The 18,637-nt window shown below is 33.9% G+C and overlaps 1 protein-coding gene across 1 annotated transcript; it reads left to right on the forward strand.

The window, feature by feature from the left end:
* Positions 1-5,093: 5,093 nt before the first annotated feature.
* LOC134259772 (bromodomain-containing protein 8-like) lies at positions 5,094-18,048 on the forward strand. The gene is made up of 21 exons (XM_062742378.1): positions 5,094-5,209; positions 5,857-5,950; positions 6,070-6,139; positions 8,682-8,731; positions 8,931-9,050; positions 9,143-9,223; positions 9,494-9,588; positions 10,092-10,177; positions 10,692-10,853; positions 11,116-11,263; positions 11,729-11,762; positions 11,894-12,003; positions 12,719-12,804; positions 13,073-13,226; positions 13,860-13,909; positions 14,216-14,373; positions 14,632-14,712; positions 15,510-15,578; positions 16,442-16,619; positions 16,966-17,049; positions 17,693-18,048. Exons 1-21 carry the CDS (start codon positions 5,197-5,199, stop codon positions 17,783-17,785), a joined length of 2,016 nt encoding a protein of 671 aa, XP_062598362.1. The 5' UTR covers positions 5,094-5,196; the 3' UTR covers positions 17,786-18,048.
* Positions 18,049-18,637: the final 589 nt, after the last annotated feature.

Consider the following 18,637-nt stretch of genomic DNA (forward strand, 5'->3'; position numbering starts at 1 on the left):
TTTCAGTTTAATTATTAAAGGTGTGTGTTAAGGTGTTTTGGGGATTCTTCGTAGATGTGTCATTTGACCCCTACCGGTGAAACCTCACCTCACCTATCCTCTTCGTGTCTGCTGGCACATAAGGTCTCCGGCATGCCTCTGTTTTGGCTTCTGTCTTCGCTAATTATAATGCCCATTTCTTCCAATCCAGCTGCAATCTTTCTTGCTCTTCTCCACGTTGTTTTCTACTGGCGTACTTTCTCCTTTCTCTGGGTGCCATGTAAATGCTGTTGTACAAATTCTGGAGTTCTCCATCTTCATTATATGGCCAGTCCAATTCTACTCTCTGAGAGTAATTATCTCGCTTGTTCTAGTTGTTTTCGTTCAATAATGGAGTTCTTGATTTAATATTTTATTAGGCCTCTTACTCTCAAAATTCTTTCAGACATCTCTGAATCTTTTTGTCTCCATCCATTGTTTTCCACGTCTCATTTTCATACCCAAAACAAGTTCTTACAGATCTTGATTTTGCCGACGACATTTCCTTACTATCAGATGAAATCGTCCAAGCCCAGGAACTGTTATCTAGAGTAGAGCGTGAGTGTAAGAAGGTTGGACTATGTATCAACGCCAAGAAGACAAAAGTTCTCCCCTCCAATACTGACAATCCTACGCCACTCAAAACCTTAGATGGCACTGAAATCGAATGGGTCGAAGATTTTAAATATCTTGGCTCCTGGGTCGAAAGTTCAGAAAAGGACATCGCTGTTCGAAAAGCACTAGCCTGGCAGGCTCTGAACAAAGCGTCCACAATATGGCGCTCAACAATGCGAAGAGATCTCAAGTTGCACTTCTTCATAGCCACAATAGAGTCTATTCTGCTGTATGGCTGCGAGAGCTGGACCCTAACAGTAGCCCAGGAGAAGTCACTAGATGGAACCTATACACGCATGCTTCGTAAGGTTCTAGACATTCACTGGACAAGCCACATTCCCAACGAGATCCTATATGGTAACCTACCTAAGGTCAGTGATAAAATAGCCTCCAAGAGAATGCAGCTAGCTGGGCATTGCTTCCGTCTTCCAGAGCTCAGCGCACAATCATTGGTACTGTGGGAGCCAAATCACGGACGCCGTGGAAGAGGAAGACCCAAGGCCACATATTTGGACACACTAAAGCGTGACACGAAGACAAGGGATGAAATGAACTAGCTTCCTTAATGGCTGATTGGACGAACTGGCGTGGACATGTCGTTGGTCGTCTAAGGACGATCGAGTGAGTGTGAGTGATTTTCATACATTAGAACTGACAGCGCCAAGTTGTTTGTTTTCCTTTGGATGGAAAATTGTGATGAGCTCCATATTTTTCTGAGTCTTCCAAATTATGATTTAACCTTTACAAGACTGTTAGTAATGTGACTAATGTCCACATCTGATCCACCCTTTGTTGTTATCACGCGCGCCTCCAAGGTAAGGAAAGGTTTCTACATCCTCCAGGTCTTGTCCATCAATTTTGACTGGCTCTATCATGCCAGAGTTGAGTTTTACTACTTTGGTTTTTTTCGATGTTTATTCTATTTAAAGCGAGCTTGACGTGCAATTCCATTTAGTCTATATATCCTTTGTTTGATGTCCTTTTTTGTAATTCGTTGTAGGCCTTTATTACATTTTCCCAGATGTCTTCAACGCTTTCCAATTCTTCTAACACTTGGAATTTTTTCAGCTCCAGTGTGATTGCTCTTCTTTTTCTCTAATTGCTTTAGTTTTGTGACATCATATTTCTTTTTATGTGTGTCAACATTTAGCTTTTGTTTCTTCAATTTTACTCTGATCTTACGCCTTATCAGTTCATGATCACTGCTTGCAATAGCTCCTCTTCGTCCTTGTATCTGAGATGGATGTTCTGTGTTGTTTCAATGCAAGCACACTGCGCTTGCAATACATGTAGCTCCTCACATCGCCCTTGTATCTGAGATGGAAGTTTTGTGTTGTTTTGATGTAAGCACACGATCCATTTGGTTTTTGGTCTTTCCATCAGGTGAGGTCCAGGACATTCCTGTGTCTTGTCTAATAAGGAAATACTGTTCCTGTGATCATTAAGTTGTTGACCTAAACATATCTAATATACCGTCCCGTCATGTGTTTTCGTGGTGTATACGTTTTCGTGGTATTTTTTATTTTTAGGAATAATCCCACAATGCGAGATGGTCGTAAGCTATTAATGAACCCTGTTGTTTTTGACCAAATGTTAAACCTTTTTGCCTTTGCCAAAATAGCACACGCATATCAAATTTGACAATTTGCGTAATATACGCTTATTCGTCGTGTTTTGAACTAGAATATCAAACTTACAAACTAATAGCCGGCGATCCTGCTTATCATCGTCTGTTAATTAACTAACTATACAGCTTCCGGTCGTGTGACAATAATTTGGAATTTCCCACTTTTGATATTTTTTTCTACGGTGATCTAGTAACGTCATTTTTTATATACTTTTCAAAGAAAATATCGGGGGTGTTAAAAACTTATATGCTAAAAAAATATTATGCCATTGATAATTAATTGAATAAAACATTTAATTTCTTTAAGTATACATGGAATTTATATTTTAAAACATGAAACATTAAAATAAAGCTTTACGTAATTACTTCTAGGCCACTCTTGAGAAAGAGAAAATTTTTACATTATTTAGCAATACAGATTAGGCAGATATATGTGGTCTTAATTAATAACAAATAAATTTCCATGTAAATAATATAATCATTTTGTCAATTAACTAGTATTTTTGACACTGTAAAATTTATAAGAATTTTGCCCGACTAGATTTCCGTAGTTTACTTGTTTTATAAATACCACGAAAACATATGACGTCATCAAAAAAATCGAAAGAGCAACTATGCAAGAATTCAATGCATCGTCTCAAGCCACGGTTCTCCATAGCTCTCTCCTACCCTTTCTTGGGCACAAATGTCGTAATCTTCTATTTGTTGTAAGTTTTGTTTTCGCAATCAAAATCAACAACTCAACAGTATACAAGAAATATTTCCTACAATGTGATTGGATATTGAAAATAAAGTTCATCATCCGACTATGCTTTACTCGCATTGGTCAATATTTTAATGAGCTAAGTCAACCACGGCCTATACAATGACTTTCTGAACAAATAACAAATGATATGTGAGTTAAAATCATTTTAAAATAAGGAGAATTATTGTTTGTATATGTGATAAATAGCAAACATCTCATTTATTGAGTCTTGAAGCACTTTATTACAAATTAACCGCTTACAAACAGTCTTTTTCCGTTGGTTTTTTTCTCGTTCTCCTATTCCATGCTTCTCCGTAGCACTTCATGACTTTTGTTGTTGTTCCTGCAAACCTCTATATTAAATCTCCAATAATGAGCAATAAGTTGTGCTATAAATGACTTTCTGAAATGTTCCATGTATGCTTCCTTTGTCTTTCAATGGCTTCCGTTTGTTGGTGAGTATACTACAGGCTGGCTTATCTTAATTCAGGGTAAATGTATTTAATCTTACGTATATCAATCTCTCATTTATGGGTTTCCATTCCTTCACTGACTTCTTCGCTTTCTTTGTCAGCATTACTGTATTGTATTCCCACTCCTTCTTGATTTAATCCAATCTTTTTCTTAGTAATGCATAAGTTTTGCAACTTTGAAATATGAAGTTTTGATTGATTTCATAGGCCAACTAACTTCAATAAGCCCAATTATATCAGTCGGTATCTATCCATCTCCTGTTTTATCTGAGCTGTTATATACAGAATTCTCACATTCTAGCTCCTATGTACAAATGTGTAATGTATATGTTGTCTTTGGGTGTGCATAGGGACTTCGGCTTGTAGACTTCCAACTTGCTTTCATCCACCTGCGTCGTGTTGTTTTCTATACATTAACATCTTCATTACGATTATCACAGAGGGCTAGATATCCCGCTGTAATTAAGCTTAGTGCATTCGGGTTTTCCGTAATTATGAAGATACAACTGTGCCTGGGGAATAGCCATGCAGAAAACCCCTGGATTTGGAGCATTAGAGGTTTTCTGTTGGGGTTTTCCCTCCCATTGGCCACATGTTACAGTTAAGGCGCCAGAGTTTCGTTTTTCACCACTGTTGATGTCACTTAGCTACCAACTACCAAGGTTATTAACATGGTCACCAAACGTGGAAGGGTGACATGTGATTCGCTGGCAAAAACTGTTTGAGACGGTAGGCGTTGCTCGAGGTTTTGTAAGTGTGGCGTTGGAAACACCCATCAAAATTTTAACCGAAAAAGTATTTAATCCCTACATATGAATCCAGGGGAAGATACAGTAAAGGTTCCTTCCTCCTGTGTACTGTATGTCTGTCACGTTGTCTCTGTCAGTCTGTTCCACCTGATATTCTGCACTTTTTTCTAAAGGATTGCAGACGTTAAAAACTAAACTTTGAGTGTGTCTTTTGATCAAGTTTGCACTGAAATTTGATAATTTTTGACAAAATTTCTTCGGTATTAAAATTTAATCTTATTATACGAAAATCATTTGGAAAAATTCTTCGTTGGTGTGTACTTTCTTTTCTCTAAGTTTAAGGTAGAAAAATCATCCAGAACTAAAAAAAAAAAATGTCCAAACTCGTAAAACCATGGCCATTGAAAAGGGGTGATATTCTCTCATTTTCGATATCCCGATGAATTCAAAATGAAATCACTGTTTTGAAACTCAATAGCATGTTCTGAATACGACCAATTTGAAACTGAGGCAGGTAACTGACAAATGAGTTGATATAGCAGGTATTAAAATAGTTTCGTTTAAAGTGATCATGAGCATTTTTAAATTAAATTGTCGTTATAATCACTAAATGGCCTTATTGTTTGGGTCGTATAAAATAATTATACTTCACTGTTTTTGTTTTTAAAAAATATTACCAAAATAAGTGCCTTTGTCCCAACCTTTCCACTAAGGCAATGATTTGAACAAACAATATAATTAACACTATCAGGCTTCTTGAAACACAGGGGCATCTTATAAATCCGAAACAGAGGAGGTAAGATGCGCCGGTGGTTCAACGGGATTGCAACATTACCGCTACATTGCAAAAAATTTCAAGCTCGTTACGGCTTATTTCACCTATATACATTTTTCCGGAAATATAAAGGTTGCGTTTACTATATCGTGGTTAGCGGGCAAATTTAGTTTCCTGTTACAAGCGTGGGGAAAATGGCAACACCAAGTAAGTAGCAATTTTATCTAGAAAAACTCATTTTATTCCATAGCAATTAAATAATTTAGTGCAACCGAATCTAATGACAAAGAGTAAAGTATCTGAAGATGAATCGTTAGCTTGTTTGGAAGTTTAAATGGAATACATTGAGATTAAAAAAAAATGTTGCGGTTATTTCCCTTTTAATACATCGTCTAATTTTTCAACATTATCTATTTTCTTGTCCTAAGCAAGAAAAACAGCATCCCTGTTTAGAATTTTAGAAAAATCTAAAATCTTCTTAAATAAGTCAAGCTGTTAAAGTGTAAGAAAACCTGTATATCTTTCTACGACATAAAAAGTGAAAATTTACAAAAATTATGGAGTCCAGTACAAGCACAATCTTTAATAATAATTTGATAAGAGTTAGCTATGTGTAGCTTGAATTAGCTATATAGCTTGATAAACTAATTCAAAGTCATTTGAATTAGCTATTAATCATACTTTGTTTTTAAAATTAAATAAACATTATTTTAACGTGTGGAAAAAAGCTACATTTTGATTCACTGATTGCAGTCATATTATTCTGAAAAGAATGCATTGAATTTATTTATCTTTGCTGTAGAGAAAAAAATCTTTGAAACTGATTAAATATATGAAACATTTTAATTTTACAGAATACAAACTCGGAAATATACCATTAGATAAATGGTCTATTAGAGAACGGCTGGCTCTAGCATGCTCTGTTTTGAGGAGTGGTGATCAAAATTGGTGAGTACCTCATTATATTTGCTAAATAGTACAAAATGGTATGTGGTTGAATCATTATTTCTATTCCTCTTTGTGTTTAATTTGAACTGTGTGAGTTAACTTGTTGTTTATTCATTCAGGGTATCTGTGAGCAGAGCTATCAAGGCCTACGGAGAACCAAACAGACCACCGGAATGGTTCTCTCAGAAGGTGAGATGTTCAGTCTGGGTACAAGTCAAAACGGCACCTGGTGAAAACGGCACTTAGGAAATATGCAAAACGGCACTTGAGAGTAGTCAAAACGGCACTTTAGAAAAGTCAGAATGGCACTTATTTTATTTTGAGAATTTGATATTGTTTATACAGAAAGTGGATCTTTATGTTACATTTATAGAATAAATGTGTATATTATTATTGATAAAAAGTTTAAAAAATATTTTAGGAAAATAATTAAACTGATTCATTTGAAAATTATTATACTTTTGTACAAGGGTTAGATTTTTAAAAATTTATATTTTAAATCATATATATTTATTTGCTACAAAAGAGATCAAATCCCAATTATATTATTATGATCCTTTGAAATTAAAAAAATTATAGTGTTGCAAATATGTATACTACTCTGTTTTGGGGGTTGCCAGTCATTGACTAATTAGAAGCCAGTTAGAGTATGTTTACTAAGAATACACTTGTAGGTTTAGGAAACAAAAGACCATTTCACACCTCCCCTTCAATAATCTGTTGATCGTCAATTTGCAATCATATACAGCTACTATTGTGCAAAAAATGTCAAATGGATTGTACACAAGTTAGAAAAATAATCCTCTCGCAACTGTACATAAAATATTAGCCATACAACATTTAATAATATAATAAACATGTACATACAAGAACAAAACATTTTTTTTTTTATAATGAAGATATACAATGTTGATATTGTTAAAATAATTTCTACAGAATTAGATAGAAATGTGAGATAAAGTGACTCTTACTGTAAATATTTTTTTTTAAAATCATTTACACCATTTCTCTTTTCATATTATCAAATTACAAATATAATTATTCTAAATCCCACATATTGTTGTGTTATAGCTTAAAAATACTACCTTTAAAAATAGATTGAAAATAAAGCAAAATTGAAGCCACAAAAAATTCTAAAGTCAATAAATTAAATTTTGACTTAAAAAGAACTTATGTGAAATATATATCATAACACTATTATATACTTTTTTCTCTAAGTGCCGTTTTAACCAAGTGCCGTTTTCACTAAGTGCCGTTTTAACCAAGTGCCGTTTTCACTAAGTGCCGTTTTAACCAAGTGCCGTTTTCACTAAGTGCCGTTTTAACCAAGTGCCGTTTTTAAGGTGCCGTTTTCAAAAGGTGCCATTTTCACTAGGTGCCGTTCTAACCATAATTCGTTCAGTCTTTGTACTGAAATGTGTCTTTAGCAGAAAACGTTTTTTTCCCAGAATTTTTCATTTTAATTGTATCTCTCATAGAATTCTTAAAAACAAAAAAGAAAAGAAACTTTGATTGAATTAACCTGATCATTTAACGAGGCTCGATCTAGTTGAAAATTACGAAAACGGAATGATAAAAAATTTTAATTCTTGGAAATATACTTGTATGTTTTATGCTTAGAAAAATTAGTGAAATTTTGTTACCTTGCCTTTATTGTAGTGAAATGGGGGCATGTAGATATGGACCATTTGTCGTGTTTTTATACACAAAATTAAATCAATACAAAGAAATTTACAAATAAAAAAAAAGTCGTGATGAAATTCTTTGTTTTTCACATATATCATGCAATTTTCATTCTTCTTATAAAAAATGAAAAGAAAATTTGGAGGTAGCCTTTATTGCAGTGAAAAGGGGGCATGTCAAAACACAAAATTTGGATTTATTGATTCCAACTACGTATTTTATATGTCGCAATGGGTTTACATAACACCAACAAAAGATTGTGATACTGTATTAGTTTCCAAAAAATAAATTATTCCTACATCATGAAATAATTTTCTCACCATGCTTTATTTTTCTCTAACACGCAACGTTGTTTTACGTGGAAAAAGGGGTAGAGGGATCGACAAAATTGCGATTTTCACTAATATCATGTAATATATAGAAAAATAAAATATTTCGGGGGTTCAATTTAAATGATTTATAGACTTATTTTGTTTTTTAAAACTGAAGATAATCCATGCATGTTTAAGTCCGCAATAAAAAGAGTGTGTATAAACACTTCAACATGTTCAGAGAGAAAGACTAAAAATGGTTTACTTTTAGTTGCAGTGTTTGTTTTTTTAAACTCACAAATTGAAATAAAACAGGATAAAATTAATGAAACTGAACCAAAAAATTGATTCCTCAAAATAAATTAGGTTCCAAAGTTGTTTATTAATTTAAATATTTTTAAAAATAATAGAAATGCCAGTTTTCAATGCATAGTCTAGAGCTACCAGGTAAGCAAAACTATTTTTTTAGCGCAATTTGACGTCATTTTAATTGTGACGTTATTATGTTCAATTGTGACGGCAGTCAAGGGTATTGTGACGTGCCTGAATCGATGCTGCGTTAAAACGTATGCGCAAATCAAGTAGATCGGGCCTCGTTAAGTAGAACTGTTAATTAATCTTGATTTATTATATTGGTAACCTTTGTTGAATCTGTTGATATCAGGAACATATATATTTGAAAAGAATACATTTAGCTGTGATCAGTTCTATTTATGTTGGAATATGTCTATTTTCAGAACTGTGCATTGCAGTATGCAGACCTTCTTGAGAAAGTGGAAACACCTAAGTATGTTGGACATTCCTGAGCAGAAAGATTAATGTTATCTGATTTTATTATACCTTTACTGATTTTTTCCTTAAAAATAATTCTATAGAAATCACATCATATGGTTCTTGGAATTAAGTATTCTGTAAATTAGACATACAAACAGTGGTCTCGAGTGAGAGTATGTAATGAACTAACCTCTTTGTCTCTTTTACTTCAGGAGGAAAGGCAGGGATCGCGGTGAGGTGGAGACACCGAGTCTACAGATAATGAGAAAACTTACCATAGAGAGGATAGAGGAACTGAAGAAAACAGTGATGGAACAGGAACAAAAATACAAGTCAGAAATCCTATCTGTAAAGTTTTGACTTTGTCTTTTTTCAGATTTTTATGTAACTGTAATTGCAAATTTGTTTTGATTTTTCCCCACAGGAAATTAAAGAAAGAAGTGGAAATGATCAAATCAGGACAATGGGATGACAGACTGCCTAATATTTACCAACAGATGCTCAGGTTTGTGGAATATGTAGAAATAAAATGAGATGGGTGTCACTTCTGAGGAATCATTCAAATTAAGATAATGACAAATAAGTGAATACATTTATGAAATGAAATGAAGAATTTGGTAGTAATGTACTGATGGGATGCTAATGCATATATTTTGTTGTTTTTTTTTCATAATATAGATTCCATGAAAGAGTAGACAAGCATTTTAATGGACAAAACACATTTATAAAGCAAACAAAGAGTCAGTGGTTATTTTACAAACTGTTACATTTTCAGTGAGAAGAAGGAAGCTGAGGAGGCGGCAAGACAAGCCGAGATGTTAGCGACTGAGACGTCAGCGACTGAATCTGCCCAAGCCTCCACCGCAGAAAGTTTGTCCTCCATTATTCTACTTTCTCCTTATAATTTTTTTTCATTCTACACAAAAAAAGCAAATTTTTAATGATTTTTTAAAAAATATTTTGTATACTTGTTATTTAGACGTATGATGTTTACCACTTTATTCCAAAGAAGAGATACTTCAGCATTTATTGAAGATTTTCTTGGTTGTGATTAATAGATAATTATTTTGTAAACTTCTATTTTTGTATCTATACCTGTTGTAAGTTATATCTTATACTTTCAACATTCATAATACCTGTGTGATACGAAGCTCGGCAGAGTTCTTAAGGCTCTCTTTTTAAAGAAAGCTTAGATAAATTAATAACCAAGCACACAGGATTCCCATCTTGCTGAGCAGTGGATGTAAACGAAGTTTAAAGTTGATTGATAACAAAATCAGTATCTACCTGTAATTGTGTTTCACTGTTATATTGAAGGAAGAAAATAGATTTGCAAGAACACTGAGAGCAAATTAATTAATATAATGTTGTAGGTCAAACAGAAATGGAGACGGAGGAAAATGACCAAGAAACAGAGAATAAAGAGATTGTTGTGGAGGCTAACATCACCAATATAACAGTAAGTTTACTATAAAATGTTTTAATAGAATAAAGAAATTCAGTATTAAATCTTTAATTGCTTGTTTTGCAAAAGATTATGTATGTTATGCAATAAATATAGGATCTCACTTGATTTGTAGTTGGATATGACTTTTATCCAATGATCGAGTTGTGTGTTTTATATCCACAAAACTTGGCGAGGGGATAAAAACACACAACAAGTTGAATAAAAATCATATCTAACTACAAATCGTGAGATTCTTTTTATCCCTTCTCTTATACACCACAATCAATGTTAAACACTATTTTTCATTTAGGACTCCACTTCATTTTACTTCATCACTCTAATGCAAAACCCCTTGTGACGTCACAACTGTGGAATACGAAAACAATATCATATGAGCTATATCAAAGGGATAAAAGGTTTAACATGGGATAAATATCACCCTATATACAATATAGATGTTTTTAATACATGAAGAAATTGATATAAAAACTTCATTTTCGATGGAACAAATGGTTTGTGATTTTAGAGTGAAGAGAAAACTGCCTTAAAGGAGCCCCTTACTGTAAAGATAGAACCTGCCTCAGGGGGAGAAGAAAAACCCAAGCCTACCCCCTCCCCGACACGATTACTTACCACTCTTCTGTCCAGTAAAACGAGCAAATTGGATGATCTGAAGGAACTCAAAGAGGTAAGAATGGCAAAAAAGGTCAGAGAGGCCAGTTTTACTTGTTAATATCTTTATATCACTTTTAATAGCAGAAAATAGGGATGATGCTTTAAAAAAAATTAAAGTCTGTTATAAGCTATGTATAAAAATACAGAATCATATCCTTGATGATTTGAGTTATTATCACATTTAATGAAAGAAATTAAATTTCATATGTTTGTTATATCAAGCAAATGCTTTATTGTTTAATTAAGCTTTATGATAGTTTTGTTTTCTTTCCTAGAAAACGGAGCAGGAGCAGGCCAAGGCTGAGGCTGCCGTAGCCGCTGCTTCTACCACAGTTACCACGGTAACAGAGACGCCGGTAAAGAAAACAGAACAGGGAGAGTCGGTGGGAGCTGTATCAGCCATTGAACAGACACCATCTAGTAGTGAGTAATTGTACTTTTATATGTACATTTATTGCCGTACAAAAATTTGCTTGTTCATATCTGAACATGGCACATGGCCCCACAAATATAATTTCGAAGTTTTGTTTGCATTTAAAATTATTGAACTTATGAAATTTATCTTTTATGTCTTCATATTGAAGTCTTTCAGACACTTGCTATGGATATTTGAATGATTATTAAATTCATTGGAATAAAAGCTTGATTTAAGCAATCCTTTTATGATATTGTGACACGATATTGAAGTTTAGTTCTTAGCAATACAGAACACTTGATATGGATATTTGACTATGATTATTAAATTCAATTTAGGAGCACGTACACATAATAAATACTGATGTTTTCTTGATTAAAGCGGTATTTTCCTGAGAATGTAGAATGTCAAAATTTCTCCTTTTATGATATTAAATTAAAAAAAAAATGCAATCATTCTTCCACACGAAACAGCTGCCCCAACACTGCAATTCCAAACTCCTACATAACCGGGATTTTAAGACCCCTGAAATAAATTATGATAAATCTCCATCTACAATTATAACAACAGGTTAAATCCTCCAATTCATCCATTAAGACTAACTATCACTCGATTACGTCTACCCCGTTAAATTACAGTGGATGCGTAAACAAATCTGACCTTTACGAGAAATATATACACGATGTCCCCCGTCGGGGAACCACGACCGACACCCCCAGCAGTAGTAACACCATCCCAGTAGACGAGGGTAAGGGGACAACCTAAAATCTACTTTTAAAACCATTGCTATGGCTGTTTGCTAATCACAGCAATTAAATATATCATGTATTTACTTAGTACATATGTAGGAGACATCACAGCGTTTTTTTTCCTTATATAACCGGTACCGATAAACGGCACCGTTCCCAATGCCAAAAAACGTTAATTTTTCCCAATTCTGTGACTAAAAATTCCCAATTCAACTCTGAAGCAAAAGATTATGACGACATCGTATTTCTTGTTAAATGAAACATTGTACAATTTGACTAATTGTTTCACTTCCACTTAAACCGAAAATAGAGAAAGTCGTAATTTGGCGGGACCAGTGGTTTAGGCTGCGTAGTGTCATACATTTTGACAAATTGAAAGCATGACAATGTGAAAACAAGGGACGTTGATATAAAAAGCAATAAGTACTTGTTGTTTATTCTTTAAAACAAGCATTGTAATAGGTAATTACTGGAATAAACGCAAAATACGTTGTATTTGCAATAAGGGAAAATATATCTTTGTTTTTCTTCGATGTTTTTTTCCCCAATTGAACCGGTACCTGATCCTTTCCCATTGGGTGGAAAAAAATCGCTGCATCAGACCAATTGTCTTCATAAAAAATGCTTTTCAATTTCCCATGTTGATAAAGGATCAGTTAGAATGATACCCTGATATGTAATAGTTTATTGACCTGTTTGATTGCTCTGTTATAGAAATTGTTGAGATAGAAGAAGTGAAGGAAGAGGAAGTGGGGGAACAGGAAGTCAAAATCAAAGAGGAAGTTGTCAATGTTGATCAGGTGCTTTATTCATTGATTTTTTTATTCAGCCCACATGGCTAAAAATTTACAATATGTTTTTTATTTTCGAAATATATTTTTTCACAGTTACTGAATATTCAGTTGATATAAATAACATTTTTATTGTTTTTTGCTGCAATTACAAATAATTTGAAATGATAAAAAACTATTATAACCTATGTATTGTAACAATATTGTATGTGATAAATGAAAATTTATAGTCCATTTTATCACAATATTGAATCCTGATTTTCTTGTGGTTTGACAGGACGAGAGCCAAGAGTCCACAGACACGGGGTTTGTACAGCTGGACGAGGAAGTCTCAATAAAGGAGGAACCAATGTCCCCCGCTAGCAGTGTCTCCTCCAAAGTCAGCGAGTGTGATGTTACGAGTAGGTCAGGGAGCAGACGCAGCAGTCGAGGTGAGTGTGACATCACAAACAAGTCAGGGAGCAGACGCAGCAGTCGAGGTGAGTGTGACGTCACGAGCAGGTCACGGAGCAGGCGCAGCAGTCGAGGTGAGTGTGACGTCACGAGCAGGTCACGGAGCAGGCGCAGCAGTCGAGGTGAGTGTGACGTCACGAGCAGGTCACGGAGCAGGCGCAGCAGTCGAGGTGAGTCATGGGCAAATCAGGACAGATTTATAAGTCAAGATGAGGACAACATCACAAACAAGTCAGGCAGACCACACAGTAGTCAAGGTGAGTGTGATGTCACGAACAATTTGGGCAGCAGACCCAGTTGTCGAGGTGAGAATGGCTGACCATTTAATGATAATGTCAGCTGCTTTTAGTGGAGATATTACATATAGCATCCTATACATTCTAATTAGATAACTATCCATCATTATATATATATATATACATGTATATGCTGCAAATCTGAAGAGGCTCAGATATTGAAAAGATCTCAAACATCTTGTATACAGATTTTAAATAATTGATTATCACATTCATCAGATTAAGAATCAGCAAAAACATTTTGTTCAGGGTTTCATCTTTGTGAATTAAACAACAACAAATGTGATAATGTTATTTACTTAATTTTTTTATCAGGTCGACAGTCAGCTAGGAGAAGAGGAAGCAAGAGATCAAGGAAACCCATGGTAGCCTACCTCTATCTCTCTTATCTTAAAACATACCAATTACTGTTAATTGATTCATCACATTTTGACATGTTATAATATTTAGTGCTTTTGCAGATAATTGGCTTTTAAATCAAGAGCATTAAAATGTCATATATATTTATTCAAATAAAGCACATTTTGAATTTGCTAAATCAAATCTACACCTGACTGTTGAAAAATCGATTTCTGCTAAATAGTAATTGTACATGCCTAATAAAACACATTTAGTAACCTAAACCTGATTGTTTATTCCACTGATAAATAATGATCAGATTTTGTTGTTAGAGTGTGAAGGATGAGGACAGCAGATCAAGGTTAAGTGACGGGGACACGACAGAGGAGGAGACCGCCCGGGAGAGTGATGATATGTCTGTGTCGGGGAATATCGCGAACGTCCCCACACCATTCACCGAGTCCATTCCTAGCAGTCCCCTCTCTCACTGGTTAGCTCTTTATTTCTACCATAGATACACAAATAATGAAAAAATTCAAATACCGGTATATACATTATGCTCTGGGATAAATAACATATTGCATATCAAAGAAATAAGTACTGCATAAAGATAAATGTACTTGCCATTTTAATGGACAATTCATTGCATATTGAAATTTTTCTGCAGTCAGGTAAAAACAAAGGCAAAAGCGACACAATTCAAATGGTTAATATTATTTGTTTTAAATCTTTACCTTCGTAATTGTAGCAGTGACACAGAAGATGAGAAAGCTTACAAGAACTGGAAAAAGTCCATCATGTTGGTCTGGAGATCAGCGGCCAATCACAAGTATATTAATAAATACTAATACAATTACGAGTATAGATATATAACCATCAGCAGCCAATCACGAGTATATACTATTACATGATAGCCAGTCACAGTTCAGTTACACTGCCTAGAAGATAGTCAATAGCAACTTCATTATCATAAAATCGGCATTCTTGTAAAATAGCCCATCAATAGTATTTGCCAATATTTTGTATTTATAAAACGAGAGAAACAATTAGGTGACATTTGCAAAAACTAAGATAAAAAAATAAAACGATGTTGCTATCATTTTAAACAAAACATATGAAAAAGCAAACTTGCATATTAGGTAAGAAAATGTTGATATGTTATGCATAAATTTTGTGTAATTAGAAACTTTGAATATTTAAAAATTATAAGATTTTAAAAAAAAATATTCTCAATGTAAACATTTTTGATAAAATTCACATTTTATTCTCAATAATACTGTAGATCACTAAATTTTCACAATACCTTTTTTTCACGAGATAGTCATTGACTCTTGATTAGCAAGATTAGCATGACCAAATTTTCACCAATTTTGGTTATTGTTCTATTTAATCCTAAGGAATACTGTTATACAAGAGAATTTAAATTTCGCGAGCACACTATCTTGCGTAATAACGCAAAAATAAAGTTCTCGCAAATAAAAAGTGATTTACAGTATCTCCTCTAAAAATCACGTATGTTGACGCTAAATTTCATTTTTGTAGAGCAGCAAAAATGCTCTTATTATTTACTAGCTGTATATAAAATGTGTGATGAAAACGTAAATGATGATTATATTTTTGTTTCAGATATGCAAATGTGTTCTTGCACCCAGTGACCAATGAAATTGCTCCTGGATACACCACTATTGTTCACAGGTATGATCTTGGTTTCTTTTTGATGACATTGAACAAATTGATACTTGATGTATACATGCATATTTTATACATATATAATAGAGAATATTGTGAACAAATATTATTTGTAAAAGATAAAATTTATGTATCTCTAACTTGACAGGAGAGACAAAAATATCTGATAAATCTATTTAAGAGTTTAAGACAAGAAAATATAATTATTTGAACCGTGGTTCCTTACATTTCTGTGTTTGACACATTAGTGTGTCCTACTATTCCTATTTCTGATCCTTACATTTCTGTGTGACACATCAGTGTGTCTTACCGTTCCTATTTCAGATCCTTACATTTCTGTGTTTGACACATCAGTGTGTCTTACCGTTCCTATTTCTGATCCTTACATTTCTGTGTTTGACACATCAGTGTGTCTTACCGTTCCTATTTCTGATCCTTACATTTCTGTGTGACACATCAGTGTGTCTTACCGTTCCTATTTCAGATCCTTACATTTCTGTGTTTGACACATTAGTGTGTCCTACTATTCCTATTTCTGATCCTTACATTTCTGTGTGACACATCAGTGTGTCTTACCGTTCCTATTTCAGATCCTTACATTTCTGTGTTTGACACATTAGTGTGTCCTACTATTCCTGTTTCTGATCCTTACATTTCTGTGTTTGACACATCAGTGTGTCTTACCGTTCCTATTTCTGATCCTTACATTTCTGTGTTTGACACATCAGTGTGTCTTACCGTTCCTATTTCTGATCCTTACATTTCTGTGTTTGACACATTAGTGTGTCCTACTATTCCTATTTCTGATCCTTACATCTCTGTGTTTGACACATCAGTGAGTCTTACTATTCCTATTTCTGATCCTTCAGGAGAATGGATCTGAGTCAGATTAAGAAGAACATCGAGAGCGGCGTGATTCGTACGACGGCGGAGTTCCAGCGAGACATGATGCTGATGTTTACTAACGCCATCATGTACAACAACTGTAACCACAGGGTCCACAAAATGGCCGTCGAAATGTACAATGACGTTCTCCAGCACATTGAGGTTTTTCTTTTAGATATATTTTACATACATAATAGAATATTCAAAGCCTTTCTTCTTTTGTAAGTTTCTATTTCTCCATTAAGGAGAACCTCAATGTCTCTGTGTAGGTTGAGCTTTTTCTTAAGTCTCTACCAACAGTGCTATTGAAATTTGCCAAAAGTTCACAACCCTCAAGATGAAATTTAAACTTGATTTATTCAGTCTGTGGGTAATTGGATGATACAGTGGATTAAAGGAAATAGGATATAAGATATCATGGAAAAGTATTCTTTATTTTTGTAGTATTGTTTGAAATCTGATGTTTTATGACAGAATACACTTTGTACCCAATCTCTGTGTTTTTTAGCAATATGTGAGTACTCAGCTGATGGTCCAGAATGCGGACACCAAGTTACTGAGGGGCTCCAGACGGGTGGACACCAGTGATAAGGTATGGTATAATTCTCAGATTACACTGTACCTGTAATTACCACTTATTATTATTATTATGAATGGCAGAAGGGATCAGAAGAAACTACATATGTTAGGAGGTAAAAGTCTTAAGCAAATGTACATTCCTTCAAAGAAATTCGAAATACCGTATATTAAGCAGAATTTTTAGTGAGGATTAAATTTTGGCATTAAGAGCGAGGGTGATGAGATCAGTAAAATTGAATATCGCTAAAAATTAATTGCATTTTAGTTATTATGGCTTCTTTAGCGAGCTTAATATCGCTAAAATTACTTCTCACTAAAAATAGTCATTTTTAAGGACAAATCGCTAAATTTTAGTCTCGTTAAGATTTCTACTTATACGGTAGCTGAAAAAAAAGAAACAAATAATGATATGAATGTAAATTTTCAGTCGACTACATAGCATGACATATGGAAATCGGGATCACTTTGTCTGTTTGTCTAGCAGACATCACACTTTCACATGAAAGACCAAGAGCTCTTTTACTTCACAAACATGCTATGAACTAAGGTTTTATTATGAATTGAATTTTATGTACAAATACTTTTTGAAAAAGTTAGTTCAATTTATCAAATTTTGAGATCTTTAAAAATTTAAAAATAAAATTTGTTTTATTTAGGAAGAGGAGAGCAAAAGAAGACGTACCTCCTCAGAGCAACATGGCGAGGGAGGGAAAACCAAGAAACGAAAAACGAGAGCAGACGACACGTAAACAGCAATGTACTGAAACATAAACAAAGCACAACTGATTCAACAACAAGGCACAACTTATGAAACTAAAGCAGACTATACAGAAACAAGGGAGGACTGATTCATAAGCAATTTGCACAACTGATAAACCTTTGTCAACTTATTATGATGTAACGAGGGATTAAGATGGCATTTCTTACTCTGTGAAGATGTTCATATCATTTATGTTAAATGTTGTAGTATAAACATTGAAATAAACAATTGTCAGAAACAAAACATTTTTGACTTTTATGTTAAAGATGAAGTGGTTAGCTAGAATCAGTCAGTTACCTCAGTGTAAGGAAACAATGGTCAGGTAGAACCAGTTTGTTTATCTTAGTAATTAGTATGGAAAGCTGAAAAGTAACTTCAAGTCATGTTTATTTTCTGTTTTTAGAGTATATACATCTGTGTAATACAGACTAAATGTTGCTGAAAAGCTACTTCTCTAAGTGCTATCAACATCTGTCAAACCAAAAGGAATACCCTTATCTCTGTTGTTTAAAATTGTCTGCGCATCCACTGTACGGTAGATATTAAGGGTGAATTTTAAGAATTGTTCAAAAGTCTGAGCAACTTGAATTTATTAACATTTCAGTACCTCTGTAGACTGAAAACATCCATGCATTAAAATAATAAATGACTTATTTGTTTAAAGTAAACATACTACGTCAGAATTATTTTCCTTTAGTTTTTAATGATGAAAAAAATCTTTTTGGGAAAAGTAGCATTTGCCAAGAAAACGGAAAATAAATTAATTAAGAATAAAATTAAAAGGAAATTATCTTTCAGGTTCGACGAAATATACACTTTCAAGTTTAAAGTCAGCATTTCA

The sequence above is a fragment of the Saccostrea cucullata genome, unplaced genomic scaffold (assembly GCF_032062105.1).
Source record: "Saccostrea cucullata isolate Sc308-1 unplaced genomic scaffold, CSIRO_AGI_Scuc_v1 ctg452, whole genome shotgun sequence".
In the NCBI taxonomy this organism is placed as follows: Eukaryota; Metazoa; Mollusca; class Bivalvia; order Ostreida; family Ostreidae; genus Saccostrea; species Saccostrea cuccullata.